The 19498-nt window shown below is 42.3% G+C and overlaps 1 protein-coding gene across 2 annotated transcripts in view; it reads left to right on the plus strand.

The window, feature by feature from the left end:
• The first annotated feature begins 286 nt into the window (after positions 1–286).
• The window catches only part of LOC143493426 (tetraspanin-1-like), a 35671-nt gene continuing 16459 nt past the window's right edge, over positions 287–19498 (plus strand). The window contains exons 1-2 of one of the 2 annotated variants that reach the window (XM_076991845.1): positions 287–511; positions 13564–13645. In XM_076991845.1, the coding sequence (XP_076847960.1) occupies positions 13589–13645 (57 nt within the window). In that variant the 5' untranslated portion in view covers positions 287–511; positions 13564–13588. The remainder of the gene's footprint in view (positions 512–13563; positions 13646–19498) is intronic. The other variant, XM_076991846.1, reaches the window with a different exon arrangement.

A 19498-nucleotide genomic window follows, 5' to 3' on the forward strand; every position in this document is an offset into this window, starting at 1 on the left:
AAACTGATATAAAATTACTTCTACTACTAATCCAGACACAGACCACAAGTCTGTGAGAGGAGCCATGAAGGAAGCACCAGCATCTCCATGAAGTGAAACAGGCAATTTTATGACTTTAACAGGACACGTTAGTGGCACAAAATTCCTGAATATGTGTCCTGTCATTTGACGTAAATCAAGGTTTGATAACAGATGAGCTCGTGCTAGTTATCTGCTGTCTATGACATCACATACCTTCTACCTATTTAAACAAATGACTGTGAACTCATAGGCTACTTTACTTTAGAACGGGTTAAATGATTGGATAGCTTTGATGACTCGCTTTAACCTCTGTGTTCCTGGAGTGGATTTTGACCAAAAGAGTGTGCTGGGTAAAAAAATAGCACTCTGCTGAAGCCCCGTCTCCTAGAGTAACCAACGTCAACGGTCTGGTGACATAAACCCACCACACAGACTTTTCTACAGTTCAGACTCGCAAAACACCCGTGTAAGGGCACTCATCTGTGGACAGGTAAGATTTTCATTTGTCTATTCTAATATATATATATATATATATATATATATATATATATATATATATATATATATATATATATACACACACACACTGAAACATCACATAGACATGTTCTAATGGTCTCAAACACTAGATTTTACTGCATTTAACTAGAAGGCAGAACTCTCATCACACAGATGATAACACTCCAGTCTCCGTTCTGTTTTAGTTCAAACTTTCTTTCTCTCCACACTTTGTATTTGGTTTCTGTTGTGGATGGCGCTCTCTGTTCAGTATACACACACACACAGAGTAAAAAAAAATCCTTAAAAAAACTGTAAATGACTGGCAGCAGCGGATGCCAAACAAAAACTTTCATTTTAAAGTGAAAAAACCCTGATTTATATTAAGTGGAAAAACACTTTGCAGAGAAATACCGTTATTTTACAAATTTTTCCTGGATTATTATGATTTATCACTTTTAATTAAGTGACAGCACTAATAATTTTGCAGAGAAATACCTTTATTTTCCAACTTTTGCCTGAATTATTACAATTAAGCATTTTCAATAAAGTGACAGCACTAATATTTTTGCAGAGAAATACCGTAATTTTACAGATTTTGCCTGTCCATATTCATCATGACTTCCAGGACAAACTCAAATGTGCAATGCAAACTGCAAAGTTATTTTATACAAATGAAAAAATATATTATACCAATGTTGAGCACCTCAATGTCCTCTATCATCACTTTTAACAAAAACAAAGTAAACAAAATGTAGGCCAAACTTGGTGCATATTTTTTTTTGCTTTATATATTTAACATATGAGAAAGCATATTGATTCCCTAAGGGTTAAAATGCAATGGACAAAATCTTCACAATGATCCCAATAATGATGTTTTTATTTTTTACACAAACCGTACCTGGTCTCCTTCACCCTTTCTTTCTTCAGTGCAAATCTGCATTAGCTTAACCAGGGCCGGCGCTAGAGGGGGGCATTGCCCCCCCAAATTGTGTCTTTGCCCCCCCAAGCACAATGAAAGAAACGGCTATTTTTTAAATTATCTCTGAACCAATCACAAAAATGCATTTTGCTTTACAGCGTTAAGATATTTCCTTGCTTATTCCTGATTGGCACTTTGAGTCATATAAAAATCGGCAGACCGCCCCAAATGGTTCAGTTCGGCAGTATATGTTCTGTTAGTGTGAGTGAAAGACAGTTATACTGGTAAACACTCTTCTGAGTTTAAACTGACTTCCACATGGTAATATTTGCTCATCTGTGGTTTTTCGTTGCTTTAATGTTACTTACCTCTTACATAGGTGTTGCTTAAATTATTTTATTAGCCGTTAGCGGTTAGGCAAACTTGGTTCTCCTAAACCTGCGCAAATGGCGGAGGCGTTTATACTTGCCGCGTCACATTCTTTGCAGTGTTGTCCAAAACGATATGTGGTAATATAAAGAAATACCCCTCAAAAACAGGAGAATGAACATTTACCTGACCAATTTTAATGTTACTTTGTGTTTCAGGTTTGAAAAGTGCTGGAATTTAGGCTAAAGTACTTGAAAATGCTTGAAATTGTAACTACTCTTTTATTACTGTCACGTCCAGCCCCTCCCTCCTCCCTGGTCCTGCCCAGTTTCCCCGTTCCCAGGATTTCTCCCTCTGTCTGTCACGCCCCTATCTTTAGTGCCCGCACCTGAGTCTCATTAACCTCCCCTGTTTCAGTGTATATAATCCCCGTGGTGTTTCACTCCCGTGTCGGTAATTGGTTGTGTGTGTGAGTCCTGCCTTGCTTTGTCCTGGGGGGTGTTCCAAGAAGCGGGTTAAGCGAGAAAACCCGGGTAAGTTAACTCAGAGTTCACGGAAACTCAAGGTTTTCCGTTCCAGAAACCGAGCTTAGAGAGAACCGGAGTCAGTTACTATAGCAACTTATGCTCTGAAGCTAACCTGCTCGCTGGCAGGTTAACTTGGACCTGACCCAGAGTTACAAACACGTCATCATGACGTGTCCTTTCCTCGAAGATCATGTGGATATTGAAACTCAGTTTATTCGCTGAGTTCTTCGTCGGTAACGCCTTATAAAACCCCGAATAGACATAGGCCTACTATCATTTTCGGATTATTTTTTAAATGAACGTTATCGTTTTCAGCACAATCCATTACTTACATCAATAACTTTATTATAATAACATTTCAAATATTACACATCGCAGATCAGCCCTAAATTCTCTCCAGATTGTTATATATCGGTCTTCGTTTTTTGCTAGTGGAAGTTTTCTTTATAGTGTAGGAGATGCGGATTCTGTCAGCAAAGCTACTGTATATCGGTCTGTCCGAAAACTGTCCGGCATTAAAATGACTAGTGCCCGGTTTTGTGGTGTTTCCTGGGCTTAAGCCAGTTATGGACATCAAAGAGGAATTCCACAGCATCATTAAAGGGTTTTCCATCCACCGAGTTTTTGCGCATTTTGAAAATGCGCATGAAAAAAACTGGATGGAAAAAGACCAAAATTCGAAAAAAGCCCCAAATATCGCAAAAAGATTTTTACGCTAGGAGGAGGTGGAAAAGTTAGACTATCGCATCGCCAAAATTCGGAAAAACTGGATGGAAAAGGGTTTTTCGCATAAACGATGACGTATCATGCCTCAAGTCATGTGGTTCTGTACACGATCGCGATGTAAAAATGGCAAATGCATACAAAAACAGTTTTGGAGAGAGCAAAAATTGAATTTAACATTAAAAAAATGTTTCAAAACCTCAACTGTAATGAATGGAAACAAGGCTTAATTCGCATTTTTTTTTGCCGAAACTTGGAAATTGCGCATTATTTTTTCGAAAGGTTTGGATGGAAACCCGGCTATTGGTTTGTCTTTAATTCACACGGACAATAAAGAAATTAAGCAAAGGAGAGTCAATATATAACGAACTTCATTCCATTTTGTGATTATAGGACATGACGGCCTCCTTCATGGAGACAGAGGGTATCCCTGGCTGTCCTATAGGCCTACCTTATGACTCCCTATTCAGATCCTGCACCTGGACCACAGTCCCGCTACAATCAGGCCCACAGCAAAACCAGGGCAAGAATTTAAATGACCCTAGGAATCCTCGAGGCCAGGTTCCAGTGCCTGAAGGGGCTCAGAGTAACCCCTGATAGGGCGTGCCACATAATAATGGCATATGTGGTATTACACAACATTGCAACCATCCAGGAAGAGCGACAGCCTACCATCTCTGACATGCCCACAGACGAGGAACCTTACATGCATGTGGGTGACAACAGAGATGGTGGAGTTGTCAGAGACTCTATCTGCAATCACTGCTTTCCACATTAAATCATGCACCACCACCCACCCCACCATCCACCCTGTAACCTTTTAATATACATTACAGTCAAATTCACTGTTATGTTTCATTATTTCATTTTTCCTGTAAATAAATATATTTTATAATATATTTTAAGAATAAGATATAGTTATGTACAGCCATACCACTTTGTACAATATTCTTATACTTCATTTTTATCTGATGCCATGTGTGTTTCACACCACTCAGATTAGACCTGGAATTAGTAAGTGTTCAATAAAAAAATATTTAAAAACTCAATACAGTATTATAAAGGTGGAGAAAATAATAATATAATCGCACCCTTCTGCTAAATATAAAAATATCATTTTCACTCACGCATTAACTCTGTTGGCAATTTTTTGACATGCTGACTGCCTTTCTCTAGCAGCTACCGCAGTATTACATTTACGTTTAATAATATCTAAATATTCTGCATACGCAGTCATTAATACTTCACGCTACAGTGGTGTGAAATACGATGTTCGGCTGATTTTTGCGTTTAAGTCCATGATAAATCCTATTTATCTGCGTTCCATTAAGAATGCCTTTCATAGTTACGTGTGAACGCGCTTCTGTCTGGGTCAACCTACTCAGAGTTGAGCGACCCTGATTACTTTAACTCCGATCCGCCGTTTTGGAACCGAAAACTCTGAGTATGTCAGATCAGGGTAAGACAACTCCGAATTCAGGGTTAAGTTTAGAGTTTGTTAACCCCGCTTCTTGGAATACCCCCCAGTACGTTTCATAACATCAATAAAAACTTCAATACCAGATTTTTTACCATTAAAAGTGCAGTAGATAGGAACATTTTCCTTATTTTATGTACTTTCATATTTTTTTCTTTTTCAAAATATAAATGTGATGAATACTATCTCAGGATTCGATTCAGAATCGATTCTTGGGGTCACGATTCGATTAAAAAAACGATTATTTTCCGATTCAAAAACAATTCTCGATTCAAAACGATTCTCAGGATCTCAGGAGCTACTCCGGTCTGGTGGCATGAAAGCAGAGTACATTTATACAGATATTCTAATTTAAAATGTTTTATGAACATATTACAATAATGTAAACACACTAAGGCAGGGGTCACCAACCTTTTTGAAGTTGGGAGCTACTTCTTGGATACCAATTATTGCGGAGGGCTACCAGAAATAAAGTTGTTGAGCGGGGGGAGGGGGGGGGGTGGCGGCGAACGAAAGTTGTTGAGCGCTGGGGGGGGGGGGAGATTGGGTTCATATGCGCGTGTCAGTTGCTAGCGGGAAGACCGCTAACAACCGCGGACAATCGCTAATAGCAGCTAAAACATAAACGATGCAGCGCTTTGGTGCATGGCAATATAGTGAGCTGTTTTTAAAACAAGCCCGCGGGCGACTCATAACGTCCTCGCGGGCGATATGGTGCCCGCGGGCACCACGTTGGTGACCCCTGCACTAAGGTAAATCAAAGACAATATGTCTGATTTATTTATTCTTGCACATATGTTTTTAACTTGTACAAACACAACACAATATCTTTGAGGCTGACAATCAGAACAATACATTAAACTAATAAAACTGTAGTAAAATAAATAAAATTGGTAGGCTTAGGCTAGCTGCCAGAACTTGCCACTACTCAATTTTATTATACAAAAATACTGCTCTTTCTGTAAAAACAACAAATTGCTTCGTACAAGAATTAGGCTTAAGCTAGCTGCCTATTTCTGAGAACATGCCACTTCCAGAAACAAAATTACACTCTTTTCCTTAACAAATCACAAAAATAAAAAATATATGAAAGTGCTTCCAAAAATAAGTGCTGTTACATTAATAAAATGGGTAGGCTTACATTAGCTGCCAGAACTTCCACTTCACATATGAAGAAAAAGTGTAATATATATCCCTTTCATGCATAGAGGTCTCTACAGTGTACAGCTGTTAAAAAGTGTTTTTTTCTCTATATATGCTTGCAATTTTGGACACCGCTGCATATATTCCACTCTAGTGGAAGCTATTGCATCATCCCGTACAAAAAAATCCCATTGGCTAGTCATTGCAATGGGAAAATGTAGTCAGTGAAACCAAGATGGCCGACAGACGGGGAGAAAGACCAAACACCTTGGCTATTTTTGTTTCTACCTTCTGTAAAACGATACCATTGCAGGTAAAAAATATATAATTACATCAAGTAACATCTAAGGTGACATATTATCTAAAGATTTTTGAAATTCTGATTTTACAATGGGAGGAAATGCAGATTATTCATCTGTCCACTCAATTGTACATCATGCATCACTAGCTATGTTTCAACTTTAATTTCAATTACTACCAGTGTTGTTCTTGAAAATAATTCATATCATTTAATGTTTTGGCTTCTTTATGTTTTTATAATGTAATTTGAGGGTTTTTTTCTTTAAATCCTTATATTTTATAGAGCTAAAAAAAAACAGGCATACAGGGTAATAGAGGAGTTTCCAGACTCAAGTGAGGAAGACTGTGCTTCTAGTAGCAGTGATGAGGAATGGCTGCCAGTACAGACAGGTGCAAGCAGAGAAGTAGGGTCAAGCAGTGATAGTGAAGGTGAGGAGTCTGGAAATGTTGCAGAGGGAGTTGAGGCTGAGGAAGGAGATGAGGCGGTTGAACCTGAGGGACCACCTTCCAGGGCTCAGGGGAAAAAAGCAAAAGAAAAGAGTGTCAGAAATGTTTGGAAAGCTAAGGATAACCAGTTTGAGGGAAACTTGCCTCCTTTCTTAGGAGGGAGAAAGATGAATGTTGAGGGAGCAGATCCAATAGATTTCTTCATGCATCTTTTCACCCAGAATATGATCAGTGACATTGTACACAATACAAACCTGTACGCTGTCCAGAAAGGAAAAGACAAGCTGGCATTGACCTCAGAGGAGTTCAAAACATTTCTTGGAATTAATATGGTAATGTCATATGTCAGATATCCTAGATCCAGAATGATGTACTGGTCATCAGAGACAGGACTTCGTCTTGAACTTATAGCCAATGCAATGCCAGTGAACAGATTCGAGCAAATTCTTAGTTACATGCACTTAGTTACATGTTGATAACTACTCACTGGACCCCAAAAATGCTGACAGGTTTGTCAAAATTAGACCAGTCTTGGATGCACTCAAGAAAACCTTCCACTCAACACTTGACCCAGAAGAATTTCAGTCGGTCGATGAGATGATGATCCCCTACAAGGGATGCCTGTATATCAAACAATATGTCCCCAAGAAACCCAAACCCTGGGGAATTAAAGTGTGGGTACGAGCAGGATCCTCTGGGTACATGTACAACTTTTGAACCCTACCAAGGTCCAGCTGGGGTACGAGGTGAGATCAGTCAGCTGGGAATGGCTGGAGATGTAGTCATGCGCCTTTGTCAAGACATTCAGGACAAGAACCACAAGGTGTTTTTTGACAATTTCTTTTGCACAATTCCCCTCCTTCAGGCACTGGAACAACAAGGAATCTATGGCACTGGTACATGTAGAAGCAACAGACTCCATGGAGCACAAGAAAAGCTGAAAAGTGAAAAGCAAATGAAGCAAGAAGGAAGAGGATCTGTCTCTGTCATGACCAATGCTCAAAACATCACTGTCACACGCTGGTTGGATAGTTCAGTTATTCACATGGCCTCTTCCTGCACCGGCCTGTCCCCAACAGATGTGGCACAGAGATGGAGCAAACAAGAGAAGCAAATGTTTAACATCCAATGGCCATTTTCTGTGAAATTGTACAATCAGCATATGGGTGGAGTAGATCTCATGGATCAATGTGTTGCCATGTATCCCCACCGACGCAGAAACAAACAGTGGTACATAAGAGTGTTCTTTCACTTCCTTGATGTCACAACTGTGAATGCCTGGCTCCTTTATAGAATGTCTGGAAATAAAGCAAAGGATCTGCTGCACTTCAAGGCGTCAATAGCTCGTGCTCTTATCAATGCAGGATCTGTGAAGATACACACCAGAGGCAGACCCAGTGCCACTCCACCACCGGCAAAACGGAGAGCAGTGTGTAAGGCCCCCCCCCTGAGATCCGGTATGCCCCTGGAAACCACTGGCCCCAGCTCAAGGAAGCAAAAAATGCCAGCAGATGCCAAGATGGTGCATGCACACGAAGAACCAAGTACATCTGCATGCAGTGTCTTGTAGCTTTGTGCCACGGATGCTTTGGCAACTATCATAGAAAATAGTCTCAGAAATGAGCAATGAGAATGATTTGACAGGAAATATGATACATGATATAAGATATAAGAATATGCTCAGCTCAGAGACTTGACGAGAATACAGTATGATAAATACCAGGTACAGTCAAGATTCTATGAGGTTCGACAGTTCAGACTTGTCACACTATACTCCTCAGTCCAGAGGAACCACCATTACAACAGAATACCATATTAAAACTGTATAACTAAATTACAAATATACCTATGACAACCAAGTTATTAAATTGATGTTTTTTACAATAAAAAATGCATGAAGTACACTTGAGTGGACAGATAAATATTTCTTTATCGAATAAACAGATTTTTTTTTTCAAAACCTTTTTCAAAATCCTTAGGGATGTATAAAAACACTTAGTAAAAAATCCTGACTGAGTTTATTATAATTAATGCATGAAAGGGATATATATATATATATATATATATATATATATATATATATATATATATATATATATATATATCGTATTTCCTAAAAGCCGCATATATCTACTGAACTGAATACATTTAACTGAACTGATCATTTTCTGAACGGTGCATGTAGCATTTCATATGCGACAGATTTGGCTTTCAGCTGGTGTTGTGTCGAATTCCGACTCCCCTCGTTTAGCATAAAGACGCTACAGATTATATTGTTGATTTACGTTTCTATGCATAAATAAGAGCTAGACTTTAATTATCCATCACAGCAAACGGCACATTATCTATGTCCAAAGACACAGTGGCTCAAGTGTAAATTTTAAATAAAATACACACTGGCTATACCGAAGTTCAACTCTGACCATGACTTCGCAGTATTACAGCAGTATTATGTCTAAATATCTAGTTAGGACAAAACTAGAGTGCTCAATGAAATAAGTTATAATCACTGTAACTCCCGAATATCATCTGTAGCGTCTTTATGCGTGTGCAAACGATCAAGCCCATTTTTACCCGGGCCAGGTTGACGGTAAAATCTAAAGTGTTTCCAAATGGTTGCTTTCAAAGACCGCGGAGCCGTTTGGACTTCGTTTTCTTCATATTTTAGCGGTTTTGCCTAGCACTACGGTGGCTGAGAAGGCACACCCATACCCGAAAAAATCAATTTTTTTAAAAATAAGAATCAATTCTGAATCGTTAAATGTTATAAACGCATTTCGAGTTCGAATCGATTTTTTCCTGCACCCCTAATGAATACCCCCCCCCCCCCTTTTTTACAGTCTCTGTGTAGGTACATTTGTCAGCTTTGACTTAAATTTGTATTAAAGCCTTTAAAGAAATAGAGTTGTTGTCACGCTACGGTCCCCGAACCCTTCCTTTGGGGCGTGTGTTAACGTTGTCTGCGTCTATTCGTCTGCGTCTGTGTACCTCCGTGGATGCGGGTGCGTCTTGTCATTATCCGTCTCACCTGTGGCTCGTCTCGTCATCACGTGGGGTTGGTGTGGTCTGTCTATTTAATGTGCGTTCGCGCAGTGTCTTGTGCTCGTCGTTGTCTATGTTCTGCACGTCGTGTTTGTGTGCTGAATGTTTCTCGTGCGCTATTGCGCAATCTTTATTTACAATAAAACGTAACCGTGAGTCAACCAGCGGATCCGTGTCTCTTCCGTCTGCCGCCGGCCACCGTTACAGAACGACGAGCCGACCAGAGACACCATGCCAGGATACACCACCCGGCCAAAGAGGGGCAAGAAGCCCAGTAAGCGACGTCACGCCTCTTCCCCTGCACAGCACCGCGGAGCCCCCGTCACCCTCGAAGCGATGCAGCAGGACCCGTTATGTGCGGTTATGCTGCTTCGGGCTCGGGAAGCCAGGACTGAGGAGTTGGCGGACTATTTTCGCAAGACCGCGATGCGGTTTTGGAAGGAGCGCCACCCCTCTTCCACCAGAGACCTCTCGCCCCTGAGGGTAGGCTCCCTCAAACTCTGCTCCACGGAGAAGACCCCTGAGAGCGAGTTCGAGGGGGAGGAATCAGAGGGCGAGGAGGAAGAGGAAGACCAGGCTCCCTCAGTTTGTTCCGCCTCCACCGTATACTACGGTGAGGGTGAAGAGGGAGAGGAGGAGGCCTACCCTCCGTCGTTGTGCGACGCCTCCACGGTGGACTACGGTGGAGAGGGAGAGGACTACCCGCCGTCGCTAGACGACGTGTCCACCGTCGACTACGGGGAAGAGGAGGAGGAGGAGTCCGAGGAAGAGGACTACATCCCTCTGCCCGTAGGTCCCTCTACCACCGTGGAGGAAGGCGAGGAGCAGGAGTACGACGAGGACGAGTACCCTCCGTCGGAGTGCTCCGCATACCCCGAGGAAGAGAGCTTCTACACTGAGGTTGAGGAGGAGAACCCTCCCCCCTCGGAGCTGTCTGCCGGGACGGTAAAGGGGAGGTGGACTCCTGAGGCGGGCCCATCCTCCGATCGCTCCGAGGGAGAAGAGATGGACTACTCGCGGGGTGGCAGTCCGGAGCAGCCCATGAGCTGGAGCCGGGGCAGTGAGGCGATGGAGACAGAGGGAGAAGACCCCACTGCCGGCTCCAAGGGGCGGTCTAGAGGAGAAGGAGGGATGCCCTACGGCCCACCGAGGGGAAAGACCAGTCGCGCTGCACCTGGCGCGTCGGCCAACCGCGCTGCACCTGGCGCGTCGGCCAACCGCGCTGCACCTGGCGCGTCGGCCAACCGTGCTGCACCTGGCGCGTCGGCCAACCGCGCGGCACATGGTGCGTCCGCCAGCCGCGCTGCGCCCGGTGGAGGGTTTGCAGCAAGGGCAGGAGGAGCACCGCCCACCGCAGCGCCTGCAGCTCCAGCAGCTCCCGGTCTCTCTCCCCTGATTGCCCTCCTTCTGGCGCGCAGCCTGGCGCCTGTGTCGTGTGTGTCTGTCCCTGTGTTCGTGAGTCTTCCCTTATGTGTGCCTAATCCGTTATTCCCTTTCGTGCCTCTATGTATTAATGTACCAGTTTGTGTGTTTGTGTCCGTCCCATTAAACGTGTCTAACGTGTTTTCCCCGGTCTTCCCAGGGAGGGTGTTCTAGGCTGTTCGTGGCGGACTCTCCACCGAGGGCGGTCATCTCCCAGACGCAGGACTGGGCGCTTCGGATCCGCCCATCGACGTGGGTTCGGGGCGCTTGGTCCTGTTGGCACCCCGGGACGGGTAGTGCCCTTGGTGGGGGCGTCTGTCACGCTACGGTCCCCAAACCCTTCCTTTGGGGCGTGTGTTAACGTTGTCTGCGTCTATTCGTCTGCGTCTGTGTACCTCCGTGGATGCGGGTGCGTCTTGTCATTATCCGTCTCACCTGTGGCTCGTCTCGTCATCACGTGGGGTTGGTGTGGTCTGTCTATTTAATGTGCGTTCGCGCAGTGTCTTGTGCTCGTCGTTGTCTATGTTCTGCACGTCGTGTTTGTGTGCTGAATGTTTCTCGTGCGCTATTGCGCAATCTTTATTTACAATAAAACGTAACCGTGAGTCAACCAGCGGATCCGTGTCTCTTCCGTCTGCCGCCGGCCACCGTTACAGTTGTTCTATTAGTAATGGCAATTTAATTTAATTAAGGGGGTGTATTGAAATGAAATACAATTAGATAATCTTTTTTCTCCATTTACATAATCAACATGTATTTTTTAATCATTGGGTTTTAAGTTTAAGTTTGAAAACATGCATTTTTATTTCTTTACCTAATACATCACTTTAAGCCAGTATCAATAGTTTGGCTGTCATCATTCATGCACATATCAAGCCTTGAATATATTTCTGGCTTCAAAAACACGACTATCAACATGCCCCCTCATTATGTTTTACTGCCCCCCCAAGCAAAGCAATCCAGAACCGGGGCTGAGCTTAACTGAGAAGTGGTCCAGCTGCAACATGAATTTTAATTGCATAGGATTTTCTCCATTAATCTGGAAAGGTTTTGACAAAAAATACTGCAGTTTTAAGTCTATTCATATTCATTACATATTGTAACGGCGTCGAATCAGAAGGACCAGAATGAGCCATGACACCAACGTTGGCGAAATGTTATTTTATAAGCAACACACTAAGAGCATAAACAAGTGCCAAATACACTTATTCTAAGGGGAAAACTCACTGCGGGGCCTGCTGGGAGGCCTGTAGACTCCACCCCTCAACACTGACGGTACAATATTCAGCCACCGCAGAACGTGATGGAGGCGGATTTTTTTTTAAACCCCATTAATGTCTACCACTCAAAATCCAGATCCAGAGTGCTAAAAATTGTAGAAATGACGTCAATTACAAAATGCTAACTGTTAAGCACATTAATTTGTACATCATTTAATGTGACTATTAATCATTAGCGATAGAATAGTCAGCGACGTTCCTAGCAAATTAGACTTAATGTTACCTCAGAAAAATGCTCAACTATTTCAAGGTTCACCTCACATTAAAACCAATTCAAAATGAGGCCGAGACCGAATTTGAGTAACTAGCTATGTCGCTAGATTTAGTTGTTAGCTAAATTTCAATGAACTCAATTTCAATATTAATATTTTATTGTTTACATCTTTATCAAATGAAACATTCAAGTGAAATGTGCTTTTAGACTGGGCTAACTAGCTAGATAATTAGCTAACGTTGGCTTACATAAATTAAGGATGTTTTCTTACCTGACGTCACCAATAATGCTTCACTTAAATTTTCTTCCTCTGTGCCCTGTTTTCATCTTATTTTGTGGAATCATCCAATGATAATCCACTCAAAATAATAATTTGGCAGGCAGATGTAAAATAATCCAGGTAGCTAGCTAGCCAAAATAGCTTGTAGGCTGACCGACCGCAACGTCCATCGTCAGCACACTCACTGAAATGTTCAAACATGACCTGAGAGGCGCGAACAGTTGTCATTGGCCAGTTTCCTGAATGACAGTCAGATTAACCAATTATGGTTAAAAGCAACACGTTGAGCTCACATCATGTTTATGCCCCTAGCCTAGAGATAACATTTATATTTAATTGGTTGATCAAGTTTTCATTCCAGTGTGTAACTATAGGCACACACATTTTTAAGTTTAAAAGCCTGTTCCATAACAATGTACGTCTACCAGTATATCAGTTAATCTGTCTCTCAGTGTGTTACAGGTTATTTCCTTGGTTATGTTCAAGTATAGACCCAGTGTTTAGAAATGTTTCTTTTAAAAGTCCAGCACCCAAACAAACTGCCATTTTCTATTGCCATTGACTGCACAAGAATTAAAATGAGAACCGACATCAATAGAGATAGAACAATCAACAGAATCTCCTACAGCCATTACTAGTTACATACTTTAGATATGCCAATGTAAAAATCTAATGTCTGAACTGACATTAGGAAGTCACGCCTCATTCTGTAGTCATCGAAAAAATGAGCATTTTCAATTGCAGAAATTCTTTTCTTTTCGTCAAAGGACGCCTAACAATCAAAATACGAGTATTGATACATGTAAGCTAATACTATGAAAACCACATTCATTTCTGGACATTGAAAAAAAAATCATGTTTAACTATTTTCATTTCATTACTTCTTCAACTTTTTTAGGACCACCAAGACACAGCGAGGCAAAATGTGCTACTCGGGGCTCCTGAAAACCTTCATGTTCATCTTCAACGGCGTGATATTCGTAAGTCGCCTCTTTGTGATTGAATCTTGATGGCAACTGTAGGTCCAGTGGGGTAATGATGTGGTAGATTTCATCAAGTCCATCAATGTACTTAGACCAGACACTGTGTAATTAAAGTATGATTCCTGATATTTCTATGTGTCTCTTGTGTTATGCTATCTATCTGATAATTAAAGAGCTTTTAATAGACCCTAAAGGTCATGTGTTCTATGCTATCTGGCCTGAGACCAACTGTGATGTTGGGTCAAAGTAGATCAAAAGCAAGGGAGACTGATCCCAGAACAGTGGAAAGAGAGCAATGTCTGTCACTGGCTCCACATGTCAACTGGACACCATAACTCCTAATCTATATGAACTTGTGTTATGGTATCACATGCATACATTATAGTTCTAATAAAGACAGTGTGTGTGTGTGGTAGAGCCGGTAATGGTATGGAGGCACTTGGGAATAAAGTTTCAGAGAGCTCAGGACTCCATTTCTTCCTTTTCTCACACTTTATTTTCTTTTACAAACAACTACAAAGTCAACAGCGTCAGGCCCAACGCAAAGCAATAGCAAGGACGCTCTCCCCCCCTTGTGGGTTCTCTTGCACGGCTTTTAAATCATAGGCTCCTCCCCCAGCAGGTGCGGGTCACGCCCCCTCTCTCCCGACTCCGGTAATCTAAAATCAAAGCAACTTCACACAACAATCACACATACGCTCCACACATTCGACGGCCGTCATTATACATTCAATACACATGCATATCAAACTATAGTCCATAATAATATAAAATATAAAAGATTGTCATTACTTGTCTCTGGGTTGGTAACCTGCGGTTGGTGATGAGTCGGATCTTCCGACCGCATCACAGTGTGTGTGTGTGTTTTGAAATCTCTATAAAAAATCAAAACTCATGTACTGCAGAGAACCTTTCCAGAACTTAGATTTTATGGAGGAAATTCTTTCATTTATAGTTAGATTTGTAAGTATTTGGTATGTCAGGAGGATGCCTTACCTGTGTGATGTATAGGGTGAAACTGGGTGTGATTTTTTTATCATGTTTGCTCTGTTGTTGGTTTAGCATTTCACAATTTTCTGGAGCTCTGTGTACACTGTTAAAGTTGCACGAGGCTGTTTCTTAAGATAACATGTGGTCCATTTCCCACACCCCCTATTCAAGATCTTTGTTTCTTTGTGTCTCACCCTCTTATACTCCTCATCTGTTTCCTCTCGTCTCTTTTGTGTCTTACCCTCGTCTTACCCTCTTATATTCCTGTAGAAAAGGCTATGGACTTTTCACTTGACAAGTGGTTCTCCTTATTTTATTTAATGCACTTCCTGATTTCAGCTTAATGGCTCTTATTTTGACATCGCTAATTTAGGTTACGTCATTACGTATGCCTCCACCTTGGTTAGTTCGGAAGCCTTGTTTATGTTACCTAACTTTGGCAAGTTTGCTCCTTCATCCGATTAATCCTGGTGTTTGTGTGCATAAATGACCCACGTAAGTAACCAAATATTGTCATTTAAGTTGATTTAAGTCAGTATTAGGGCATAATTTTACATTTAGTTTATCCTGATGTTATTTAGTAGATTGTGTTGAACCTGTTTAACTCACACACTGCCTACACACGCTGCCTATGTAATTGGTGTAATTACAGTTCATCTCTCTCAGGTATGTGTATCAGTGATTTAGTATGTAACAGTGTGGTGTGTATGTTATAGTAACTTCATGGACAACATTTAATTTATTGTATTTATTTCTGTTGTGTTCAGGATCACGCAAACATCTGAATGCAGATCAGAACCCCTGTAAACTGTATAACCTTAAAGTGTAAATAGAAGAGAGTCAAGTTTAATTCAACCCGTCTGGCGTCATCCTTTCTGACCAAACCCCCCATTCAACATCTTCACGCCTTAAGTAGTGCTCTGGCCGGCATTCCTTGATTGTGTCCGATGGAAAACTGAACAGTGCAACCTTTTAGTTTAAAATACAGTCCTACCACCTGCTATCTCCCCTACATTAATGGTCCTTCGAGCTGGATAGCATTGCACTCAATCAATATGGATATGGAAGATGTTGAAGTCCCCGCTGCGCGCCCCCGACGCCAGACACACCCTCCTCTTCATTATGAAGATTACGAAGTTGACTACAGGGGGCTTGGTGCTCATTGGCATGAAGAGGAACAGGTACGCAGTCACAGTACTCCTCGTCATCTCCTAAGTCGCTCACCTGCCAGGAGCACAGCCTATGACGCGAAGCTAGAAGAAGTCCAGCATGAGAGGCGTGTGTTAGACCACATGCTAGAGCAGCCCTCGCAGACATGCTACTGCTGGTAAGTACAGCATGCAGCCAGCGACGACTGCATGAGGCACATAGCTATCATTCAGCCACAGGGGAGGATGACGGAGCATGGACACAACCACCACTGTGGTTAAGCGACACCGAAGATGTGCCACCCTCAAGTAGGCTTGTCCCGATCTGATATTTGGATCGGATCGGCCGCCGATATTTGTAAAAAATGCGTATTGGTATCGGATCGGCAGGCACGAGAAAATGCTGATCCAGACACCCGATCCAGTTTTTTTTTTTTTTTGAAAGTCCGATCTGTTTTCCAGCGCACCCATTTAGATAATCCATTCCAGTTTTTGCTGTGTTTTCGCCAGTGAGAGTAAAATCTGGGCCGCATTTTCCAGCACACCTTCAGCACACGAGCATAGCATCTCCCAAATTTAGCTCCGTGGCATCTCCTAACCATTAGGACCGCCGTGTAAATTTGAAGTTATCTGTAAAAATGTCAGTTGTGTGGGATTATTTTACCTTAAAGGACGACAAAGACATAGAGTGGTAGAGTGCAGCATATGCCACAGTAAAGTCAAGTGTGGTGGTAAAGCTGTAAGAACTTTTAATACAACCAATCTAATCAAGCATTTAGCGAAATACCACCATAAACAACATTACAGTGCTGATGCATAAACAGTACTGATGCTGTTAATAGACTATTTTCTACTCAGGTTGTGTGTGTTGCTTTTTTAATACAATTTACAATATTATTTGCACTTATGGCATTTTAAGCCTTGGTTTACTGATGCCATTTTTGTTTGTTATTTATTATTTTGTCTATTTTGAGTTTATTAATTGCTAAATAAACAGGTCAGTTTCTCCTTACCAACCATTGTGTATTATTCAAACACACCTAATTCAGCTGGCTACTTGTTATCAAGAGTAAAACGCTTTTCAACATGAATTTGACAACAAAGTAAGTTGGCTAAATAACTTTAAACTTTAATACAGGGTTGCCCATTACGTCAATCGTGATCGACCGGATATCGTCCATCTGCTCTGACCGTTGTGTATATATACACCGGCCCGGTAACAATTTACATTCGCCACCCCCCCTCCCCCGGTCAACAAATTACACTCGGGGTGAGGTAGATCTTTCTGACTTGGTCATCTTATAAGTAGTCTTGCCTAAAAACACAGCCATGAATAAAGAATGGTACCAGAATGTCCTCCGTGAACTGCAGCTATTAGGAAATGAGGCACTAGCAGCCAGGCAGGATGTGGCGCCAGTAGCCCAGCCGCTGTCAGCACCACCAGTTAGTCTAACGACCAGGCCCACCTACCTCAGCAATAGCCACGGCCTCACCGTTACTCCGCGACAGTGCCCTGCATGGTCTAGCTTGCCTACACCTCCACCACAGTCCACCTCCACACCATACGGCGCACCTCTGAACCCCACAGCACTCCGCCCTCTGCCAAGGCAACGTCCACCACCTCCTCAGAGTCTGTTATATGCAACCCGGCAGGTTTTTCACAACACATGACCAGCTAACATCCATTAACACAGGTGTGGGTGTTGATGAGGACAGGGCTGGAGATCAATCTGTCATGATTAAGTAAGAATGACACCACTGGACACTTTAAAAGGAGCCTGGTGCTTGGCATCATTGTTTCTCTTCTGTTAACCATGGTTATCTCTAAAGAAACACGTGCAGTCATCATTGCACTGCACAAAAATGGCCTAACAGGGAAGAGTATCACAGCTAGAAAGATTGCACCTCAGTCAACAATCTATCGCATGTGGTTGAAATTCTGAAACCCTTAAATGTCAAAATAAAAGTCAGAAGCAGTTGGGTAAGATAATAAAGTACAATGATTTATTTAACAAAGTATGGATTTATTAAGCAAGTATGGATTAATTAAGCAAGTGGATTAGTTCCAGAGACCTCTGTTACAAACGCACAAGGCGTCTGCCACAGAGAGCCTAGAGACCCCTCTCCAAGAGACCCCTGTTACAAACGCACAAGGCGCTTGCAATTTCCCCACTCCGAACTCTCATCTTTTATACTTTAATCATAAGCACACATGGTGTCCACGAGGTGAACATGAGGTGATTAAATGTGATTGGATAAAACATGACATAATTAACACGTGATTTGACAGATGTATATTGGCCTCTCCCCTCGCATGCCCCCTCCACGCTCAGCATCCTCGTGTGTCGCCGAGTGTTGCCGTAGTCCCTTCTAAGTGGAGATTAGGGGGGACCGACTGGCGCCTCCAGCGAGGTCAGTTTAGGAACACCAGAGGAACATCAGATTAGGACTGAGCCAAGGCCATCCAGAGAGAACGCAAACACATCTGAGGCCTACTGAAGCCACGAGGATGGCTTCAGTGCCATGATTAACACACTTATATGCAAAAGAGCTCTAACATATACATCTAATGTGTTTAATATATACTAAGAAAGCCTGGCATGACGGGAAATCATAAAATTTCCATCACACGCATCATCAAGAACTTCAAGGAGAGAGGTTCCATTGTTGCCAAAAAAGCTCCAGGTCTCTTAAAAGTGTTTCAGTTGCGGGATCGGGCTACCATCAGTGCAGAGCTGGCTCAGGAATGGCAGCAGGCAGGTGTGAGTGCATCTGCACGCACTGTGAGGCAGAGACCCTTGGAGCAAGGCCTGGTCTCAAGGAGGGCAGCAAAGAAGCCACTTCTCTCCAGAAAAAAACATCAGGGACAGACTGATATTCTGCAAAAGGTACAGGGAGTGGACTGCTGAGGACTGGGGTACAGTCATTTTCTCTGATGAATCCCCTTTCCGATTTTTGGGACATCTGGAAAACAGCTTGTTCGGAGAAGACGAGGTGAGCGCTACCACCAGTCTTGTCTCATGCCAACTGTAAAGCATCCTGAAACCATTCATGTGTGGGGTTGCTTCTCAGCCAAGGGAATCGCCTCTCTCACAGTCTTGCCTAAAAACACAGCCATGAATAAAGAATGGTACCAGAATGTCCTCCGAGAGCAACTTCTCCCAACCATCCAAGAGCAGTTTGGTGATCAACAATGCCTTTTCCAGCATGATGGAGCACCTTATCCAATCCAATCCATTTTATTTATATAGCACTTTAAAACAACAAATGTATACCAAAGTGCTGTACACATACTGAAAGAATAAGAAACATAAAACAACACAAATATAAAATTTAAATTTTGTGTTTAAATAAAAACACCAAATTTAGGAAGAAAACACACAACAAAACCCAAAGCTATAGAAACAAATAAAGCACTAAGAAAATCAAACTAAATCAAAAGCCAATGAAAAAAGATGTGTTTTTAAATGAGATTTAAAAACGGCGAGTGACTCAATCTGCCTAATGTGCAAAGGAAGGTCATTCCACAATTTTGGACCCGCAGCTGAAAAGGAGCGATCACCTCTGCACTTTCTCAGTGTCCTCGGAACAGTAAGGAGGCACTGATCTGTTGACCTAAGCGAGCGTGCTGGGCTATAGTGTTGTAATAGGTCGGACAGATACTGGGGGGCGAGACCATGAAGAGATTTAAAAACAAATAAAAGAATTTTAA

The sequence above is a fragment of the Brachyhypopomus gauderio genome, unplaced genomic scaffold (genome assembly GCF_052324685.1).
Source record: "Brachyhypopomus gauderio isolate BG-103 unplaced genomic scaffold, BGAUD_0.2 sc86, whole genome shotgun sequence".
Taxonomy (NCBI): domain Eukaryota; kingdom Metazoa; phylum Chordata; class Actinopteri; order Gymnotiformes; family Hypopomidae; genus Brachyhypopomus; species Brachyhypopomus gauderio.